This window comes from Molothrus aeneus, unplaced genomic scaffold, assembly GCF_037042795.1.
Source record: "Molothrus aeneus isolate 106 unplaced genomic scaffold, BPBGC_Maene_1.0 scaffold_70, whole genome shotgun sequence".
NCBI classification, from domain to species: domain Eukaryota; kingdom Metazoa; phylum Chordata; class Aves; order Passeriformes; family Icteridae; genus Molothrus; species Molothrus aeneus.
In genome coordinates this window covers 324,134-344,998 of record NW_027099222.1, presented here as the reverse complement: position 1 = coordinate 344,998, position 20,865 = coordinate 324,134, and the positions used below count along the sequence as shown (strand labels likewise).

The window sequence follows — 20,865 nt, the reverse complement described above, 5'->3', positions numbered from 1 at the left end:
TTGGATTTCCAGGATTCTCCCTCATTTCTGGGCTTCTGTTTCCTGAATTCTTCCCCCATTTTGGGGCTTGGATTTCCTGAGTTCTGCCCCATTTCTGTGCTTGGGTTTATTGGATTCTGCCCCATTTCAAGGCTTGGATTTCCTGGGTTCTCCCTCATTTCAGGGCTTAGATTTCCTAGAATTCCCCTCATTTCTGTGCTTGGATTTCCTGAATTCTCAATTTTTGTGCTTGGATTTCCTGCGTTCTCCCTCATTTCTGTGCCTGGATTTCCTGGATTCTCAACCCATTTCTATGCTTGGATTTCCTGGATTCTCAACCCATTTCTGTGCTTGGATTTCCAGGAATTTCCCTCATTTCTGTGCCTGGATTTCCTGAATTCTCAACCCATTTCTATGCTTGGATTTCCTGCGTTCTCCCTCATTTCTGGTCGGAATTTCCAGGATTCTCCCTCATTTCCGGGCTGGATCCACCCCTCTCTGCCCGAACTAGGGCTGGCAGCGCTGGGAGGGGAAACTGGTCCCAGTTCACCCCCGGGCCAGCAAAGATGGCGGCGCCCATGAGCAACATGGCGGCGCCCAATGGGATAAAGGGCCCCAAGCCCCGCCCCCGGAGCAGGATTGGCTGGTGGCAGCCGGGGAGAGCCGAAGTGCTCCGGAAAGAGCCGAGTGTGAGGCGAGGGAGAGAGAGAAACGAGATCGGCGCTTTTCGGAGCGCTTCGCTCCGCCCCCTTTTCCGGAAATATCCGAAGCGTTCCGGAAAGAGCCGAGCATGAAGCGCGGGAAACAGAAAAGAAGCGGCTGCCGGAAAGAGCCGAGGGGAGGAGATCGGCGCTTTTCGGAGAGCCTCGCCCCGCCCCCTTTTCCGGAAGAATCCGAAGTGCTCCGGAAAGAGCCGAAGCGGGGTCGAAGCGCCGGAACGAGTCGATCTCCTTCCGGAAGAAGCCGAAGCGCCCTCGGGCCCGCCGGAATCTTTCCAGAAAGTGCTGAGGGGCCCCTCCCCTCCCTTCCGGAGACCTCCGAGCCCCGAGCCCCATTCCGGAGACCCCCGAGCCCCTCCCCTCCCCCTCCTTTTCCGGAGATCCCCGAAGCGGTTCCGGAGTTCTCGGAAGCGGTTCCCGAGCGGCGCCGGCGGAGCCCGAGGCCGTTCCGCCGCCCCCGAAACGGTTCTGAAGCGGGTCCGGAAAGTCCCAGGCGACTCCGGAGTTTGCCGAGAGATTCCGAAGCCCTGCGGAGGTTCTCGAAGCGATTCCAGAGACCCGCGAAGAGGCCCCGGAGATCGCCCAGAGGTTCCGAAGCGGTTCCGGAGAGTCCCGAACCTCCTCCCTCCTTTCCGGAAGGTTCCGAGCGGCTCCGGACATCGCTGAGACCGTTCCGCAAAGCCCCGAAACGGTTCCGAAGCTGTTCCGGAGATCCCCGAGGCAGTTCCGGAAGTCGCCAAGCACCTCCGGAGCTTCCCGAAGCGCTTCCGGAAACTCCCGAAGTCGTACCGAAGCAATTCCGGCGCTTCACGAAGAGATCCCGGAAGTTGCCGAAGCGTTTCCGGAGAGTCCCGAGCGGCTCCGGAAGTTGCCGAGCGGCTCCGGAAGTTGCCGAGCCGGCTGGCCCTCAGCGCTCGCCCCCGGCCCCCGTCGCCCCCGGAGTCCCCGAACCGGAGCCGCCCCCGGCCCGGCCCCGCTCCCTCGGCCCCGGGGGGGGCCCGGACCCGCCCCGGCCCCGCCGCCCCGGCCCGGCAGGATGATCAAGCTGTTCTCGCTGAAGCAGCAGAAGAAGGAGGAGGAATCGGCGGGCGGCACCAAGAGCTCCAGCAAAAAGGCCTCGGCCGCGCAGCTCCGCATCCAGAAAGGTCTGGGGGGAGGCGGCGGGCACGAACTGGGCCAGTAAGGGTCCCAAATTTGGGCCAGCAAGGGCACACACTGGGCCCAGAAAGGGCCTCAAACTGGGGCCAGTAATGGCTTTAAACTGGGGCCAGTAAGGGTCCCAAACTGGGGCTAGTAAAAGCTGGAAACTGGGGCCAGTAAGGGCCTCGAGCTGGGGCCAGTAAGGGCCTCGAGCTGGGCCCAGTAATGGCTTTAAACTGGGACCAGTAAGGGTCCCAAACTGGGGCCAGTAAGGGCCTCAAACTGGGCCCAGTAAAGGTCTCAAACTGGGCCCAGTAAGGGTCCCAGACTGGGCCCAGTAACGGCCTCAAACTGGGCCTGGTACTGGCCTTGAACTGGGCCCAGTAACGGTTGCAGACTGGGCACAGCAGGGCCTCAGACTGGGGTCATTAAGGGCAGCACACTGGGCCCAGTAATAGCCTCGAACTGGGGCCAGTAGGGGCCTCATACTGGTCCCAGTAGGGGCCATAAACTGGGGCCAGTAAGGGCCTCATACTGGGCCCAGTAAAGGCCTCAGACTGGGGCTAGTAAGGGTCCCAAACTGGGGCCAGTAAGGGTCCTAAACTGGGACCAGTAAGGGCAGCACACTGGGGCCAGTAAAGGCCTCATACTGGGCCAGTAAGGGTCCTAAACTGGGACCAGTAAGGGCAGCACACTGGGGCCAGTAAAGGCCTCATACTGGGCCAGTAAGGGTCCTAAACTGGGACCAGTAAGGGCAGCACACTGGGGCCAGTAAAGGCCTCATACTGGGCCAGTAAGGGTCCTAAACTGGGACCAGTAAGGGCAGCACACTGGGGCCAGTAAGGGTCCCAAACTGGGGCCAGTCAGGGCCTCAAACTGGGCCCAGTAAAGGCCCCAAACTGGGCCCATTAAGGGTCCCAGACTGGGCCCAGTAAGGGCCTCGAACTAGAACCAGTCAGGGCCACCCACTGGGGCCAGTAACGGTCACAGCCTGGGCACAGCAGGGCCTCAGACTGGGCCCAGTAACGGCCTCAAACTGGGCCTGGTACTGGCCTTGAACTGGGCCCAGTAACGGTTGCAGACTGGGCACAGCAGGGCCTCAGACTGGGGTCATTAAGGGTCGCACACTGGGACCAGTAATGGCCTCGAACTGGGGCCAGTAAGGGTCCCAAACTGGGCCCAGTAGGGGCCATAAACTGGGGCCAGTAACGGTCGCAGGCTGGGGCCAGTAAGGGTCCTAAACTGGGCCCAGTAAGGGTCCTAAACTGGGCCCAGTAAAGGCCTCAGACTGGGGCCCAGTAAGGGTCCCAAACTGGGGCCAGTAAGGGCAGCACACTGGGGCCAGTAAGGGTCCTAAACTGGGGCCAGTAAAGGCCTCATACTGGGCCAGTAAGGGTCCCAAACTGGGGCCAGTAAGGGCAGCACACTGGGGCCAGTAAGGGTCCCAAACTGGGGCCAGTCAGGGCCTCAAACTGGGCCCAGTAAAGGCCCCAAACTGGGCCCATTAAGGGTCCCAGACTGGGCCCAGTAACGGTTGCAGACTGGGCACAGCAGGGCCTCAGACTGGGGTCATTAAGGGTCGCACACTGGGACCAGTAATGGCCTCGAACAGGGGCCAGTAAGGATCCCAAACTGGGCCCAGTAGGGGTCACATACTGGGGCCAGTAACGGTCGCAGGCTGGGGCCAGTGAGGGCAGCACACTGGGGCCAGTAATGGCCTCATACTGGGCCCAGTAAGGGTCCCAAACTGGGGCCAGAAAGGGTCCCAAACTGGGGCCAGTAATGGCCTCATACTGGGCCTAGTAAAGGCCTCAAACTGGGGCCAGTAAGGGCCACAAATTTGGGCCAGTCTGGGACCCTTACTGGGCCCAGTAAAGGTCTCAAACTGGTCCCAGTAAGGGTCCCAGACTGGGCCTGGTACTGGCCTTGAACTGGGCCCAGTAACGGTTGCACACTGGGACCAGTAATGGCCTCATACTGGGGCCAGTAAGGGTCCCAAACTGGGCCCAGTAGGGGCCATAAACTGGGGCCAGTAACGGTCACAGACTGGGGCCAGCAGGGCCTCAAAGTGGGGCCATTAAGGGCCTCATACTGGGCCCAGTAAAGGCCTCAAACTGGGCCCAGTAGGGGTCATAAACTGGGGCCAGTAATGGCCTCAAACTGGGGCCAGTAAGGGCCTCATACTGGGGCCAGTAAAGGGCACATACTGGAACCAGTGAGGGGCACATATTGGGACCAGTAAAGGACTCATACTGGTCCCAGTAAGGGGCAGGTACTGGTCCCACTAAGGATCACATACTGGCCCCAGTAAGGCCCCAGTGGGTCCCAATAAGGATCACATACTGGTCCCAGTAAGGGGCAGGTACTGCTTCCAGTGGGGGTCACATACTGGTCCCAGTAAGGGTCACATGCTGGCCCCAGTAAGGCCCCGGTGGGTCCCAGTAAGGGTCACATACTGGTCCCAGTAGGGGTCAGGTACTGGTCCCAGTAAGGCCCCGGTGGGTCCCAGTAAGGGGCAGGTACTGGTCCCAGTAAGGCCCCAGTGGGTCCCAGTAAGGGTCACATACTGGTCCCAGTAAGGGGCAGGTACTGGCCCCAGTAAGGGTCACATACTGGTCCCAGTAAGGGTCACATACTGGTCCCAGTAAGGGGCAGGTACTGGTCCCACTAAGGATCACATACTGGCCCCAGTAAGGCCCCAGTGGGTCCCAGTAAGGATCACATACTGGTCCCAGTAAGGGGCAGGTACTGCTTCCAGTGGGGGTCACATACTGGTCCCAGTAAGGGTCACATGCTGGCCCCAGTAAGGCCCCGGTGGGTCCCAGTAAGGGGCAGGTACTGGTCCCAGTAAAGCCCCAGTGGGTCCCAGTAAGGGTCACGGTACTGGTCCCAGTAAGGGGCAGGTACTGGTCCCAGTAAGGGTCACGGTACTGGTCCCAGTAAGGGGCAGGTACTGGTCCCAGTAAGGGTCACATACTGGTCCCAGTAAGGGGCAGGTACTGGTCCCAGTAAGGGTCACATGCTGGTCCCAGTAAGGGTCACATACTGGGACCAGTAAGAGGCACATACTGGTCCCAGTAAGGGTCAGGTGCTGGTCCCAGTAAGGGTCACATACTGGTCCCAGTAAGGGTCACATGCTGGTCCCAGTAAGGGTCACATACTGGTCCCAGTAAGAGGCACATACTGGTCCCAGTAAGGGTCACATACTGGGACCAGTAAGAGGCACATACTGGTCCCAGTAAGGGTCACATGCTGGTCCCAGTAAGAGGCACATACTGGTCCCAGTAAGGGTCAGGTGCTGGTCCCAGTAAGGCTTTGGTGAATGTCCCTGTATGGTCCCAGTATAGTCCCAGGTTGATCCCAGTTTGGTCCCAGTATGGTCCCAGTAAGGGTCAGGTGCTGGCCCCAGTATGGCCCAGTATGGTCTCAGTTTGCTCCCAGAATGACCCAGTATGGCCCAGTATAGCCCAGTTTAGTCCCAGTATGGACCAGTATGGTCCCAGTTTGGTCCCAGTGATTCCCAGTATAGCCCAGTATGGCCCCAGTTTGCTCCCAGTATGGTCCCAGTATTTTCTGGTATGGCCCAGTATGGCCCAGTTTGCTCCCAGTATGGCCCAGGTTGGTCCCAGTTTGGTCCCAGTTGTGCTGGGGATGGGCCAGGCAGGGGTTGGGCTCATGGGGCGTCATGGCTGTGTCACCTGTGTCACCTGTGTGACCTGTGTGTGTCACCTTTGTGTCACCTGTGTGTCACCTGTGTGTGTGTCACTGTGTGTGTCACCTTTGTGTCACTGTGTGTCACCTGTGTGTGTGTCACCTGTGTGTGTCACTGTGCGTGTCACCTGTGAGTCACCTGTGTCACCTGTGTGTGTGTCACTGTGTGTGTCACCTTTGTGTCACTGTGTGTCACCTGTGTGTGTGTCACTGTGTGTGTGACCTGTGTGTGTCACCTTTGTGTCACTGTGTGTCACCTGTGTGTGTGTCACTGTGTGTGTCACCTGTGAGTCACCTGTGTCACCTGTGTGACCTGTGTGTGTCACCTTTGTGTCACCTGTGTGTCACCTGTGTGTGTGTCACTGTGTGTGTCACCTTTGTGTCACTGTGTGTCACCTGTGTGTGTGTCACCTGTGTGTGTCACTGTGCGTGTCACCTGTGAGTCACCTGTGTCACCTGTGTGTGTGTCACTGTGTGTGTCACCTTTGTGTCACTGTGTGTCACCTGTGTGTGTGTCACTGTGTGTGTGACCTGTGTGTGTCACCTTTGTGTCACTGTGTGTCACCTGTGTGTGTGTCACTGTGTGTGTCACCTGTGAGTCACCTGTGTCACCTGTGTGACCTGTGTGTGTCACCTTTGTGTCACTGTGTGTCACCTGTGTGTGTGTCACTGTGTGTGTCACCTGTGTGTGTCACTGTGTGTGTCACCTGTGTGTGTCACTGTGTGTGTCACCTGTGAGTCACCTGTGTCACCTGTGTGTGTCACTGTGTGTGTCACCTGTGTGTGTCACCTGTGTCACCTGTGTCACCTGTGTATCACCTGTGTATGTGTCACTGTGTGTGTCACTGTGTGTGTCACTGTGTGTCACCTGTGTCACCTGTGTCACCTGTGTATCACCTGTGTATGTGTCACTGTGTGTGTCACTGTGTGTGTCACCTGTGTGTGTCACCTTTGTGTCACCTGTGTGTCACCTGTGTGTGTGTCACTGTGTGTGTCACCTGTGAGTCACCTGTGTCACCTGTGTCTCCACTGTCCCCTCAGTGTCCCCAGTGTCCCCATTGTCCCCAATGTCCCCAATGTCCCCTTATTGTCCCCAGTGTCCCCTCAGTGTCCCCATTGTCCCCTTAGTGTCCCCAATGTCCCCACTGTCCCCTCACTGTCCCCAATGTCCCCTCACTGTCCCTGTGTCCCCTCACTGTCCCCTCACTGTCCCCTCACTGTCCCCTCAGTGTCCCCACTGTCCCCACTGTCCCCTGAGTGTCCCCATGTCCCCTTAGTGTCCCCATTGTCCCCAATGTCCCCACTGTCCCCTCACTGTCCCCAGTGTCCCCTCAGTGTCCCCACTGTCCCCTGAGTGTCCCCTCAGTGTCCCCACTGTCCCCTCACTGTCCCCACTGTCCCCTCAGTGTCCCCACTGTCCCCATTGTCCCCTGAGTGTCCCCACTGTCCCCACTGTCCCCACTGTCCCCTGAGTGTCCCCTCAGTGTCCCCACTGTCCCCTCACTGTCCCCAGACATCAACGAGCTGAACCTGCCCAAGACGTGTGAGATCGATTTCTCAGACCAGGACGATCTCCTGCACTTCCGCCTGCTCATCTGCCCCGACGAGGTGGGCCCGGCACCGGGGGGCACCTGTGTGGCACCTGTGGCACCTGTGGGGCACCTGTGTGTGTCACCTGGGGCACGGGGGGCACCTGTGTGTGTCACCTGGGGCACCTGTGTGTCACCTGGGGCACCTGCATGGCACCTGTGTCACCTGTGTGGCACCTGTGTGTGGCACCTGGGGCACCGGGAGCACCTGGGGGGAACCTGGGGGGCACCTGGGTGGGACCTGTGTCACCTGGGGAACCTGGGGGGACACCTGGGGGGACACCTGGGGAACCTGGCACCTCCCTGTGTGTTACCTGAGGCACCTGTGTGTGGCACCTGGGGCACCTGGGGGGCACCTGGGGGACCCTGGGGCACCTGCGTCATCTGTGTCACCTCTGTGTCACCTGGGGCACCTGGGGAACCTTCCTGTGTCACCTGGGGCAGCTGGGGGTCATCTGGCACCTGGGGCACATTGGGGTACCTGGGGGGCACATGGGGGTACCTGGGGAACCTGGGCACCTCCCTGGGTCATCTGTGTCACCTGTGTGTCACCTGTGTGTCACCTGTGTGTCACCTGTGTGTCACCTGGGGAACCTGGGGAACCCGGGGGGCACCTGGGGGTCTTGGGGGAACCTTGGGCACCTTCCTGTGTCACCTGGGGCACCTCCCTGGGGAACCTGGGGGGCACTTGGGGGCACCTGGGGGCATCTCTGTCACCTGTGTGGCACCTGTGGCACCTGTGTGGCACCTGGGGGGCATCTGGGGAACCTGGGGACATCTGGGGGACCTTGGGGGCACCTGGGGAACACCTGGGGGTACCTGGGCGGCACTTGGGGGGCACCTGGGGAACACGGGCACCTCCCTGGGTCATCTGTGTCACCTGTGTGTCACCTGGGGCACCTGTGTGTCATCTCTGTGGCACCTGGGGCACCTGGGGGGCACCTGGGGGACCTTCCTGGGGCACCTGGGGCACCTGGGGGCACCTGGGGAACCTCCCTGGGGAACGTGGGGGGCTTGGGGGAACCTTGGGCACCTTCCTGGGGCACTTGGGGGAGACCTACCTGAGGAACCTTCCTGTGTCACCTGGGGAAGCTGGGGGCACCTGGGACATCTGGGGCACCTGTGTGCACCTGTGTGGCACCTGGGGCACCTTCCTGGGGCACCTGGGGGTCTTGGGGGAACCTGGGGAACCTTCCTGGGGCACCTGGGGGGCACCTGGGGAGCTTGGGGAACCTGGGGGCACCTGGAGCACCTGGGGGGCACCAGGGGAACCTGGGGGGCACCTGCGTGGCACCTGTGTCACCTGCGTGGCACCTGTGTGTCACCTGTGTGTCACCTGTGTGTCACCTGGGGCACCTGGGGGAGACCTACCTGAGGAACCTTCCTGTGTCACCTGGGGGGACCTGGGGGCATCTGGGGAACTTTGGGAACCTGGGGGGCACCTGGAGCACCTGGGGGGACCCTGGGGAACCTCCCTGGGGAACCTTCTTGGGGCACCTGGGGAACCTTGGGAGCACCTGGGGAGCCTGGGGGGCACCTGGGGGACACCTGGGGAATCTGGGGGGCACCTGTGTCATCTCTGTCACCTGGGGGACACCTGGGGAATCTGGGGGGCACCTGTGTCATCTCTGTCACCTGGGGGACACCTGGGGAATCTGGGGGGCACCTGTGTCATCTCTGTCACCTGGGGGACACCTGGGGCACCTGGGGGGAACCTGGGGGTACCTGGGGGGCACCTGGGAGCATCTGTGTCACCTCTGTGTCACCTGGGGCACCTGGGGAACCTTGGGGGCATCTGTGTCACCTGTGTGTCACCTGGGGCACCTGGGGGCACCTCCCTGGGGAACCTGGAGAACCTTGGGAGCATCTGGGGGACCTGGGGGACACCTGGGGGACACCTGGGGAACCTGGGGGGCAGCTGGGGGATCTGGGGGGCATCTGGGGAATCTGGGGGGCATCTGGGGAATCTGGGGGGCACCTGGCACTTGGGGCACTGGGGGCCACCTCCCTGGGGCACCTCCCCGTGTCACCTGTGTCACCTCCCTGTGTCCCCTCCTGTCCCCTCCTGTCCCTGTCCCCTGTCCCTGTCCCCCCCAGTGACGTTTCTCTGTCCCCAGGGTTTCTACAAGGGCGGCAAATTCGTCTTCAGCTTCAAGGTCAGTGCTGGGCCACCAAACCCCTGCCATGGCCACCAAACCCTCCCTGTGGCCACCAAACCCCCCCTGTGGCCACCAAACCCCTGCCATGGCCACCAAACCCTCCCTGTGGCCACCAAACCCTCCCTGTGGCCACCAAACCCCTGCCATGGCCACCAAACCCCTGCCATGGCCACCAAACCCTCCCTGTGGCCACCAAACCCTCCCTGTGGCCACCAAACCCTTCCTGTGGCCACCAAACCCCTGCCATGGCCACCAAACCCCTGCCATGGCCACCAAACCCCCCCTGTGGCCACCAAACCCCTGCCATGGCCACCAAACCCCCCCCTGTGGCCACCAAACCCTTCCTGTGGCCACCAAACCCCTGCCATGGCCACCAAACCCCCCCTGTGGCCACCAAACCCCTGCCATGGCCACCAAAGCCCTGCCATGGCCACCAAACCCCTGGTGGCCATTGGGGGTCACTCAGTGGTCACTCAGTGGCCATTGGGGGTCAGTCAGTGGTCACTCAGTGGTCACTTGGTGGCCATTGGGGGTCAGTCAGTGGCCCCCATGGGTCACTCAGTGGTCACTCAGTGGTCACTTGGTGGCCATTGGGGGTCAGTCAGTGGCCCCCATGGGTCACTCAGTGGTCACTCAGTGGTCGCTTGGTGGCCATTTTTGGGGTTGGTGGCCAGTGGGGGTCACTCAGTGGCCATTGGCGGCTTGGTGGCCAGTGGGGGTCACTTGGTGGCCAATGGGGGCGTTGGTGGCCATTGGTGGTCACTCAGTGGTCACTCGGTGGTCACTTGGTGGTCACTTGGTGGTCACTCGGTCACTCAGTGTCACTCAGTGGTCACTCATTGGTCACTCAGTGGTCACTCAGTGGCCCCTCATGGTCACTCAGTGGTCACTCAGTGTCACTCATGGTCACTCATGGTCACTCAGTGGTCACTCAGTGTCACTCAGTGGTCACTCAGTGGTCACTCAATGGTCACTCATGGTCACTCATGGTCACTCAGTGGCCCCATGGGTCACTCAGTGGTCACTCATGGTCACTCAGTGGTCACTCAGTGGTCACTCAGTGGTCACTCAGTGGCCCCTCATGGTCACTCAGTGGTCACTCAGTGGTCACTCAGTGGCCCCTCATGGTCACTCATGGTCACTCAGTGGTCACTCAGTGGTCACTCAGTGGTCACTCATGGTCACTCATGGTCACTCTGTGCTGTCCCCCAGGTGGGGCAGGGCTACCCTCACGACCCGCCCAAGGTGAAGTGCGAGACCATGGTGTACCACCCCAACATCGACCTGGAGGGCAACGTCTGCCTCAACATCCTCAGGTGAGCGACAAACACACCTGGGGACACACCTGGGGACACCTGGGGGACATGGGGACACACCTGGGGGACACCTGGGACACCTGGGGGACATGGGGACACACCTGGGGGGGTACAAACACACCTGGGGGGGTACAAACACACCTGGGGGGCAACGTCTGCCTCAACATCCTCAGGTGAGGGCAAACACACCTGGGGACACACCTGGGACACACCTGGGGGGGTTAGTGACACACCTGGGGACACACCTGGGACACCTGGGGGACATGGGGACACACCTGGGGGGGTACAAACACACCTGGGGGACATGGGGACACACCTGGGGGGGTACAAACACACCTGGAGGGCAAGGTCTGCCTCAACATCCTCAGGTGAGGGACGAGGGACAAACACACCTGGGGACACACCTGGGGGACATGGGGACACACCTGGGGGGGTTAGTGACACACCTGGGGGACATGGGGACACACCTGGGGGGGTTAGTGACACACCTGGGGGACACCTGGGACACACCTGGGGGACATGGGGACACCTGGGGACACACAAACACACCTGGAGGGCAAGGTCTGCCTCAACATCCTCAGGTGAGGGACAAACACACCTGGGGACACCTGGGACACACCTGGGACACACCTGGCGACACCTGGGGGGTACAAACACACCTGGGGACACACCTGGGGGACAGTGACACACATGGAGGGCAACGTCTGCCTCAACATCCTCAGGTGAGGGACAAACACACCTGGGGACACACCTGGGGACACCTGGGACACCTGGGGACACACCTGGGGGGGTTAGTGACACACATGGGGACACCTGGGGACACACCTGGGGACACACAAACACACCTGGAGGGCAACGTCTGCCTCAACATCCTCAGGTGAGCGACAAACACACCTGGGGACACACCTGGGACACCTGGGGACACCTGGGGGGTACAAACACACCTGGGGACACACCTGGGGACACCTGGGGACACCTGGGGGACATAGGGACACACCTGGGGGATACCTGGGGGGCAACGTCTGCCTCAGCATCCTCAGGTGAGGGGCAAAACACACCTGGGGACACATGTGGGGACAGTGACACACCTGGGGCACAGTGACACACCTGGGGGGGTACAAACACACCTGGAGGGCAACATCTGCCTCAACATCCTCAGGTGAGGGACAAACACACCTGGGGACACACCTGGGGGGATACAAACACACCTGGGGACACACCTGGGGGACAGTGACACACCTGGAGGGCAACGTCTGCCTCAACATCCTCAGGTGAGGGACAAACACACCTGGGGACACACCTGGGATACCTGGGGGGTACAAACACACCTGGGGACACCTGGGGACACCTGGGGGGTACAAACACACCTGGGGACACCTGGGGACATGGGGACACACCTGGGGGGTACAAACACACCTGGGGACACACCTGAGGGGCAACGTCTGCCTCAACATCCTCAGGTGAGGGCCACCTGGGGGACACGGGGACACCTGGGGGGGTTAGTGACACACCTGGGACACACCTGGGGGGGGGGTTAGAGACACACCTGGGACACCTGGGGGACACACCTGGGACACACCTGGGGACACCTGGGACACACCTGGAGGGCAACGTCTGCCTCAACATCCTCAGGTGAGGGACACCTGGCACACCTGGGGGACACCTGGGGATACCTGGGACACACCTGGGGGGGGTTAGTGACACACCTGGAGGGGTTAGTGACACACCTGGAGGGGTTAGTGACACACCTGGGACACACCTGGGGGGGGTTAGTGACACACCTGGAGGGGTTAGTGACACACCTGGAGGGGTTAGTGACACACCTGGGACACACCTGGGGGGGGTTAGTGACACACCTGGAGGGGTTAGTGACACACCTGGAGGGGTTAGTGACACACCTGGGACACACCTGGGGGGGGTTAGTGACACACCTGGAGGACATGGGGACACACCTGGGGGACATGGGGACACACCTGGGGGCTGTGACACACCTGGGGGACACCTGGGGGATACCTGGGACACACCTGGGGGCTGTGACACACCTGGGGGACATAGGGACACACCTGGGGGCTGTGACACACCTGGGGGACACCTGGGGGGGGGTTAGTGACACACCTGGGGGACATGGGGACACACCTGGGGGGGGTTAGTGACACACCTGGGGGACATGGGGACACACCTGGGGGGGGTTAGTGACACACCTGGGGGACATGGGGACACACCTGGGGGGGGTTAGTGACACACCTGGGGGACACCTGGGGGGGGTTAGTGACACACCTGGGGGACATGGGGACACACCTGGGGGCTGTGACACACCTGGGGGCTGTGACACACCTGGGGGCTGTGGTCACCTGCTGGTGGCCGTGGTGGCCCCACTGACCATGGCTGTGGCTGCAGTGGCCGTGCCCGCTGACCACAGAGGCCGCAGTGGCCGTGGCTGTGGCCACAGTGGCCGTGGTGGCCGCGGTGGCCGTGCCCACTGACCAGAGTGGCCATGGCAGTGCCCGCAGTGGCCGTGGTGACCGCAGTGGCCATGGCAGTGGCCGCAGTGGCCGCAGTGACTGTGGTGGCCGTGCCCACTGACCATAGTGGCCATGGCAGTGACCGCAGTGGCCGTGGCCGTGCCCGCTGACCGCGGTGGCCGCAGTGACCACAGTGGCCGTGGTGGCTGTGCCCGCTGACCGCGGTGGCCGCAGTGGTCACAGTGGCCGCAGTGGCCGTGGTGACTGTGGTGGCCGCGGTGGCCGCAGTGGCCGCAGTGACCGCAGTGGCCGCAGTGGCCGTAGTGGCCGTGCCTGCTGACCGCAGTGGCCGCGGTGACCGCGGTGACCACGGTGGCTGCAGTGGCCGTGCCTGCTGACCGCAGTGACCACGGTGACTGTGGTGGCCACAATGACTGCAGTGGCCGCAGTGCCCATGGCTGTGCCCGCTGACCATAATGGCCATGGCAGTGCCCACAGTGGACATGGCAGTGACCGCGCTGACCACAGTGGCCGTAGTGGCCATGGCAGTGACCGCAGTGGCCGTGGCAGTGACCGCGGTGGCTGCAGTGACTGTGGTGGCCGCAGAGGCCGCAGTGACCATGGCAGTGACCACAGTGGCCGTGGTGGCTGCGGTGGCCATGGCAGTGACTGCGGTGGTCGCAGTGGCCACAGTGACCGCGGTGGCCGTGCCTGCTGACCGCAGTGACCACAGTGGCCACAATGACTGCAGTGACTGTGGTGGCCGCAGTGGCCGTGGTGGCCGTGCCTGCTGACCATAGTGGCCATGGCAGTGCCTGCAGTGGCCGCAGTGCCCGCAATGCCCGCAGTGACCGTAGTGGCCATGGCAGTGACCGCAGTGACCGCAGTGACTGTGGTGGCCATGGTGGCCGTAGTGACCATGGCAGTGGCCGCAGTGGCCGCAGTGACCGCGGTGGCCGCAGTGACCGCGCTGACCACAGTGGCCGTAGTGGCCATGGCAGTGACCGCAGTGGTCATGGCAGTGAGTGGCCGCAGTGACCATGGCAGTGGCCGCAGTGCCCGCGGTGGCCGTGGCAGTGACCGCAGTGGCCATGGCAGTGACCGTGGCAGTGGCCGCAGTGCCCGCGGTGGCCGTGGCAGTGACCGCGGTGGCCGTGGCAGTGACCATGGCAGTGGCCGTGGTGGCCGTGGTGGCCGTGGTGGCCGTGGCAGTGACCGTGGCAGTGACCGCGGCAGTGACCGCAGTGACCGTGGCTGTGGCCGCGGTGACCGCAGTACCCGTGGTGGCCGTGGCAGTGGCTGTGGCAGTGACCGCAGTGACCGCGGTGGCCGCGGTGGCCGCAGTGCCCATGGTGGCCGTGGCAGTGACCATGGCAGTGGCCGCGGTGGCCGCAGTGACCATGGCAGTGACCACAGTGCCCGTGGTGGCCATGGCAGTGACCATGGCGGTGACCATGGCAGTGGCCGTGGTGGCCGCGGTGGCCGTGGTGGCCGTGGTGGCCGTGGTGGCCGTGGCAGTGACCGTGGCAGTGCCCATGGCAGTGACCATGGCGGTGGCCGTGGCAGTGACCGCGGTGGCCGTGGTGACCATGGCAGTGCCCATGGCAGTGACCATGGCAGTGGCCGTGGCAGTGGCCGTGGTGGCCGCAGTGGCCGCAGTGACCATGGCAGTGACCATGGCGGTGGCCGCGATGGCCGTGGTGGCCGTGGTGGCCGTGGCAGTGACCGTGGCAGTGGCCATGGCAGTGGCCGTGGCAGTGACCATGGCGGTGGCCGCGGTGACCATGGCAGTGACCATGGCGGTGGCCGTGGCAGTGACCATGGCGGTGGCCGCGGTGACCATGGCAGTGACCATGGCAGTGACCATGGCGGTGGCCGCGATGGCCGTGGTGGCCGTGGTGGCCGTGGCAGTGGCCATAGCAGTGACCATGGCAGTGACCGTGGCGGTGGCCGTGGCGGTGACCATGGCGGTGGCCGTGGTGGCCATGGTGACCATGGCAGTGACCATGGCGGTGGCCGTGGCGGTGACCATGGCGGTGGCCGTGGCAGTGACCATGGCAGTGACCATGGCGGTGGCCGTGGTGGCCATGGTGACCATGGCAGTGACCGTGGCGGTGGCCGTGGTGGCCATGGTGACCATGGCAGTGACCGTGGCGGTGGCCGTGGCTGTCCCCGCAGGGAGGACTGGAAGCCGGTGCTGACCATCAACTCCATCATCTACGGCCTGCAGTACCTGTTCCTGGTGAGGGACACTGGGGACACCTGGGGGGACACCTGGGGACACCTGGGGGGGCTTGGGGGGACACCTGGGGGAACATGGGGACATGGGGACACCTGGGGGGACACACCTGGGGGTGTGGGGGGACACCTGGGGGGAGATGGGGACACCTGGAGGGACGTGGGGACACGGGGACACCTGGGGGTGTGGGGGGACACACCTGGGGGGACACACCTGGGGACATGGGGACACTCATGGGGACACACCTGGGGACACACCTGGCGGGACTTGGGGACACCTGAGGGGACAAGGACACACCTGGGGACATGGAGGGGGCACCTGGGGACATGGGGACCACACCTGGGGACACAGCTGGGGACACCTGGAGGGACACTTGTGGGAGATGGGGACACCTGGAGGGACACGGGGACACCTGGGGACATGGGGACACACCTGGGGACATACCTGGGGACATACCTGGGGACATGGGGGTGGCACCTGGGGGGTGTTTGGGGACACCTGAGGGGACAAGGACACACCTGGGGACATGGAGGGGGCACCTGGGGACATGGGGACCACACCTGGGGACACAGCTGGGGACACACCTGGGGATCTGGGGACACACCTGGGGACACCTGGAGGGACACTTGGGGGGACACCTGGGGACACACCTGGGAATGTGGGGACACACCTGGGGACACCTGGAGGGACACTTGGGGGGACACCTGGGGACACACCTGGGAATGTGGGGACACACCTGGGGACACTCATGGGGACACTTGGGGGGACACCTGGGGACACACCTGGGGATGTGGGGACACACCTGGGGACACACCTGGGGACACCTGGGGGGACACCTGGGGACACACCTGGGGATGTGGGGACACACCTGGGGACATGGAGGTGGCACCTGGGGACACAGCTGGGGACACTCATGGGGACATGGGGGTGGCACCTGGGGGGTGTTTGGGGACACCTGAGGGGGCACCTGGGGACATGGGGACCACACCTGGAGGGACACCTGGAGGGATGTGGAGACACCTGGAGGGACAGCTGGGGACACACCTGGGAATGTGGGGACACGGGGACACCTGGGGACATGGGGACACACCTGGGGACACCTGGGGACACCTGGGGACACACCTGGGGACACACCTGGGAATGTGGGGACACACCTGGGGACATGGGGACACTCATGGGGACACTCATGGGGACACCTGGGGACACACCTGGGGACACCTGGGGACACACCTGGGGACACTCATGGGGACATGGGGACACTCATGGGGACATGGGGACACACCTGGGGACACACCTGGGGACACCTGGGGACATGGGGACACTCATGGGGACACACCTGGGGACACCTGGGGACACTCATGGGGACACAGCTGGGGACACCTGGGGACACACCTGGGGACATGGGGGTGGCACCTGGGGGGTGTTTGGGGACACCTGGGAGGGCTCTGGGGGGTCCTGGGGCAGTTTTGGGATCCTGGGGGATTTTGAGGGGAATTTTGGGGTTTTTGAAGGGAATTTTGGGGAATTTTGAGGGGAATTTTGGGAATTTTTAGGGGAATTTTTTGGGGATTTTGAGGGGAATTTTTTGGGATTTTTTAGGGGAATTTTGGGGAATTTTGAGGGGAATTTTGGGAATTTTTAGGGGAATTTTGGGAATTTTTAGGGGAATTTTTTGGGGATTTTGAGGGGAATTTGGGGGATTTTGAGGGGAATTTTGGGAATTTTTAGGGGAATTTTTTGGGGATTTTGAGGGGAATTTTTTGGGATTTTTGAGGGGAATTTTGGGATTTTGAGGGGAATTTTGGGGGAATTTGAGGGGAATTTTAGGGATTTTTTGGGAATTTTGGGATTTTGAGGGGAATTTTGGGGTTTTGAGGGGAATTTTGGGGTCCCCCTGACCCCAAATGTTCCCCACAGAAGCCAAACCCCAAATGGGGCCTGATTTGGCATTTGGGGGGGATTTGAGGGGAATTTTGGGATTTTGGGGGTGTTGAGAGGGATTTTGGGGGCTTTTAATGGGATTTTAGGAAATTGGGGGGGATTTTAGGGGAATTTTGGGATTTGGGGGCTGTGAAGGGATTTTGGGGTCGTTTTAGGAGAATTTTGGGATCCCCCTGACCCCAAATGTTTCCCCTAAAAGGAGCCAAACCCCAACCAATGGCTCGTGGGATTTGGGGTTTTTTGGGGTTTTTTTGGGGTTTTTTTGGGGTTTTTTTTGGGGTTTTAGTGGGGTTTTAGGGAATTTTGGGAATTTGGGGGCGTTGAAAGGGATTTTGGGGGCTTTTAATGGGATTTTAGGAAATTGTGGGAATTTGAGGGGAATTTTGGGATTTTAGGGGCTTTTAAAGGGATTTTGGGGGATTTTCATGGGATTTTAGGAAATTGTGGGGGATTTGAGGGGAATTTCGGGATCCGGCCGCTTTAAGGGATTTTGGGGGAATTTTGGGGGAATTTTGGGATCCCCCTGACCCCAAATGTTTCCCCTAAAAGGAGCCAAGCCCCAACCAATGGCTCGTGGGATTTGGGGTTTTTTTGGGGATTTTGGGGTTTTTTGGGGGTTTTTAGTGGGGTTTTAATGGGGTTTTTTTGGGGTTTTTTTGGGGGGTTTTAATGGGGTTTTAGGGAATTTGGGGATTTTGGGGGCGTTGAAAGGGATTTTGGGGGCTTTTAATGGGATTTTAGGAAATTCTGGGAGGTTTTAGGGGATATTTGGGTTTTGGGGGATTTTTGTGGGAATTTTAGGGGAATTCTGGGATTTTGGCGGCGTTGAAAGGGATTTTGGGGGATTTTCATGGGATTTTAACAAATTGTGGGAATTTGAGGGGAATTTTGGGATTTTAGGGGCTTTGAAAGGGATTTTGGGGGATTTTCATGGGATTTTAGGAAATTCTGGGAGGTTTTAGGGGAATTTTGGGATTTGGGGAATTTTTTTGGGAATTTTAGGGGAATTTTGGGATTTTGGGGGATTTTAATGGGATTTTAGGGGCTTTTAAAGGGATTTTGGGGGATTTTCATGGGATTTTAGGAAATTCTGGGGGATTTGAGGGCAATTTCGGGATCCGGCCGCTTTAAGGGATTTTGGGGGAATTTTGGGGGAATTTTGGGGGAATTTTGGGGGAATTTTGGGATCCCCCTGAGCCCAAATTTTTCCCCCAAAAGGAGCCAAACCCCAACCAATGGCTCGTGGGATTTGGGGTTTTTTTGGGGATTTTGGGGTTTTTTGGGGGTTTTTAGTGGGGTTTTAATGGGGTTTTTTTGGGGTTTTTTTGGGGGGTTTTAATGGGGTTTTAGGGAATTTGGGGATTTTGGGGGCGTTGAAAGGGATTTTGGGGGCTTTTAATGGGATTTTAGGAAATTCTGGGAGGTTTTAGGGGATATTTGGGTTTTGGGGGATTTTTGTGGGAATTTTAGGGGAATTCTGGGATTTTGGCGGCGTTGAAAGGGATTTTGGGGGATTTTCATGGGATTTTAACAAATTGTGGGAATTTGAGGGGAATTTTGGGATTTTAGGGGCTTTGAAAGGGATTTTGGGGGATTTTCATGGGATTTTAGGAAATTGGGGGGGATTTGAGGGCAATTTCGGGATCCGGCCGCTTTAAGGGATTTTGGGGGAATTTTGGGGGAATTTTGGGGGAATTTTGGGGGAATTTTAGGAGAATTTTGGGATCCCCTTGACCCCAAATTTCCCCTTTTTAGGAGCCCAACCCCGAGGACCCCCTGAACAAGGAGGCTGCGGAGGTGCTGCAGAGCAACCGGCGCCTGTTTGAGCAGAACGTGCAGCGCTCGCTGCGGGGCGGGTACGTGGGCGCCACCTACTTCGAGCGCTGCCTGAAGTGACCCCAAAAACGGCCCCGAGGAGAGAGAGAGACCCTGCAGGAACCCCAGAAAAGCGGAGAAATATCCCCGAAAAATGGCCCCATAAACGCTGGGAAAAATCCCGGAAAAAATCCTAATAAAAGCTGGGGAAATACTGAAAAAAATCCGAATAAAAGCTGGGAAAATACTGAAAAAAATCCGAATAAATGCTGGGGAAATACTGAAAAAAATCCGAATAAATGCTGGGAAAATACTGAAAAAAATCCGAATAAATGCTGGGGAAATACTGAAAAAAATCCGAATAAAAGCTGGGAAAATACTGAAAAAAATCCGAATAAATGCTGGGAAAATACTGAAAAAAATCCGAATAAATGCTGGGGAAATACTGAAAAAAATCCGAATAAATGCTGGGAAAAATCCCGTTAAAAATACCACATGGAGAAGTCAATAAAACCTGCAAAAAACCCCAAAAAATCCCAATGAAACCTGAGAAATATCCCCAAAAAATCCCAATAAAACCTGGAAAAAATACCCCCAAAAAATCCCAATAAAACCGGCAAAAATCCCATTAAAAATACCCAAAAAATCCCAATAAAAGCCGAGAAATATCCCCAAAAAATCCCAATAAAACCTGCAAAAAATACCCCAAAAATCCCAATAAAACCTGAGAAATATCCCAAAAAAATCCAATAAAACCTGGAAAAAATACCCCAAAAAAACCCCAATAAAACCTGTAAAAAATACCCCAAAAACCCCAATAAAACCTGCGAAAAATACCCCAAAAAATCCCAATAAAACCTGCGAAAAATACCCCAAAAAATCCCAATAAAACCTGGAAAAAGTACCCCAAAAATCCCAATAAAACCTGCAAAAAATCCTATTAAAAATACCCCATGGAGAACTCAATGAAACCTGGGAAATATCCCCAAAAAATCCCAATAAAACCTGGAAAAAATACCCCAAAAACCCCAATAACACCTGCAAAAATACCCCCAAAAACTGCAATAAAACCTGCGAAATATCCCCCCAAAAATACCCAAAACCACCCCAAAAATCTCCAAAAAAATCCCAAAAAAACCCCCCCAAAAACCCCATAATCCCCCCAAAAATCTCAAAGAAATCCGAAAATCCCCCCAAAAAATCTCCAAAAAATCCCCCGGAAACACCCCAAAAAATCCCCCCAAAATACCCCAAAATCCCCCCAAAAAATCTCAAAGAAATCCCAAAACCCCCCCCAAAAAAACCCAAAAAACCCCAAAAATCTCAAAAAATTCCCCCCCAAAAAACCCCCCAAACCCCCCCAAAAAATCTCCAAAAAATCCCCCAAAAAACCCCCAAAAATCCCCTAAAAAATCTCCAAAAAATCCCCCAAAATTTCCCCCCAAAAATTAAAAAAAATCCCCAAAAAATCCCCCCAAAATTTCCCCCAAAAATTAAAAAAATCCCCCCAAAATTCCCCCAAAAACCCCAAAAAATCCCTCAAAAAATCCCCAAAAAATCCCCCAAAAATTCCCCCCAAAAATCCCCAAAAAATCCTCAAAAAATCCCAACAAATCCCCAAAAAATTCCCCAAAAAACCCCAAAAATTCCCCCAAAAAATCCCAAAAAATTCCAAAAAAATCCCCCCAAAAATCCCCAAAAAGTCCAAAAAAATCCCAAATAAATCCCCCAAAATTCCCCAAAAAATTTTTAAAAATCCCCCAAAAATTCCCCCCAAAACACCCCAAAAAACCAA

The 20,865-nt window shown here is 58.7% G+C and overlaps 1 protein-coding gene across 1 annotated transcript; it reads left to right on the top strand.

The window, feature by feature from the left end:
- The first annotated feature begins 1,204 nt into the window (after positions 1-1,204).
- Positions 1,205-19,561, top strand: UBE2M (ubiquitin conjugating enzyme E2 M). The gene is made up of 6 exons (XM_066571481.1): positions 1,205-1,843; positions 7,063-7,157; positions 9,256-9,294; positions 10,510-10,613; positions 15,254-15,317; positions 19,011-19,561. The coding sequence occupies exons 1-6, from the start codon at positions 1,735-1,737 to the stop codon at positions 19,149-19,151; spliced, it is 552 nt and encodes a 183-aa protein (XP_066427578.1). The 5' UTR covers positions 1,205-1,734; the 3' UTR covers positions 19,152-19,561.
- Positions 19,562-20,865: the final 1,304 nt, after the last annotated feature.

What these genes read in the sequence shown, in the direction of transcription:
- UBE2M (XM_066571481.1), top strand. Translation starts at nt 1,735, where the DNA reads ATGATCAAGCTGTTCTCGCTGAAGCAGCAGAAGAAGGAGGAGGAATCG. An exon ending in GTCTGCCTCAACATCCTCAG is followed by an intron (nt 10,614 to 15,253) that starts GTGAGCGACAAA and finishes CTGTCCCCGCAG; the next exon opens with GGAGGACTGGAAGCCGGTGC. An exon ending in GCCTGCAGTACCTGTTCCTG is followed by an intron (nt 15,318 to 19,010) that starts GTGAGGGACACT and finishes TCCCCTTTTTAG; the next exon opens with GAGCCCAACCCCGAGGACCC.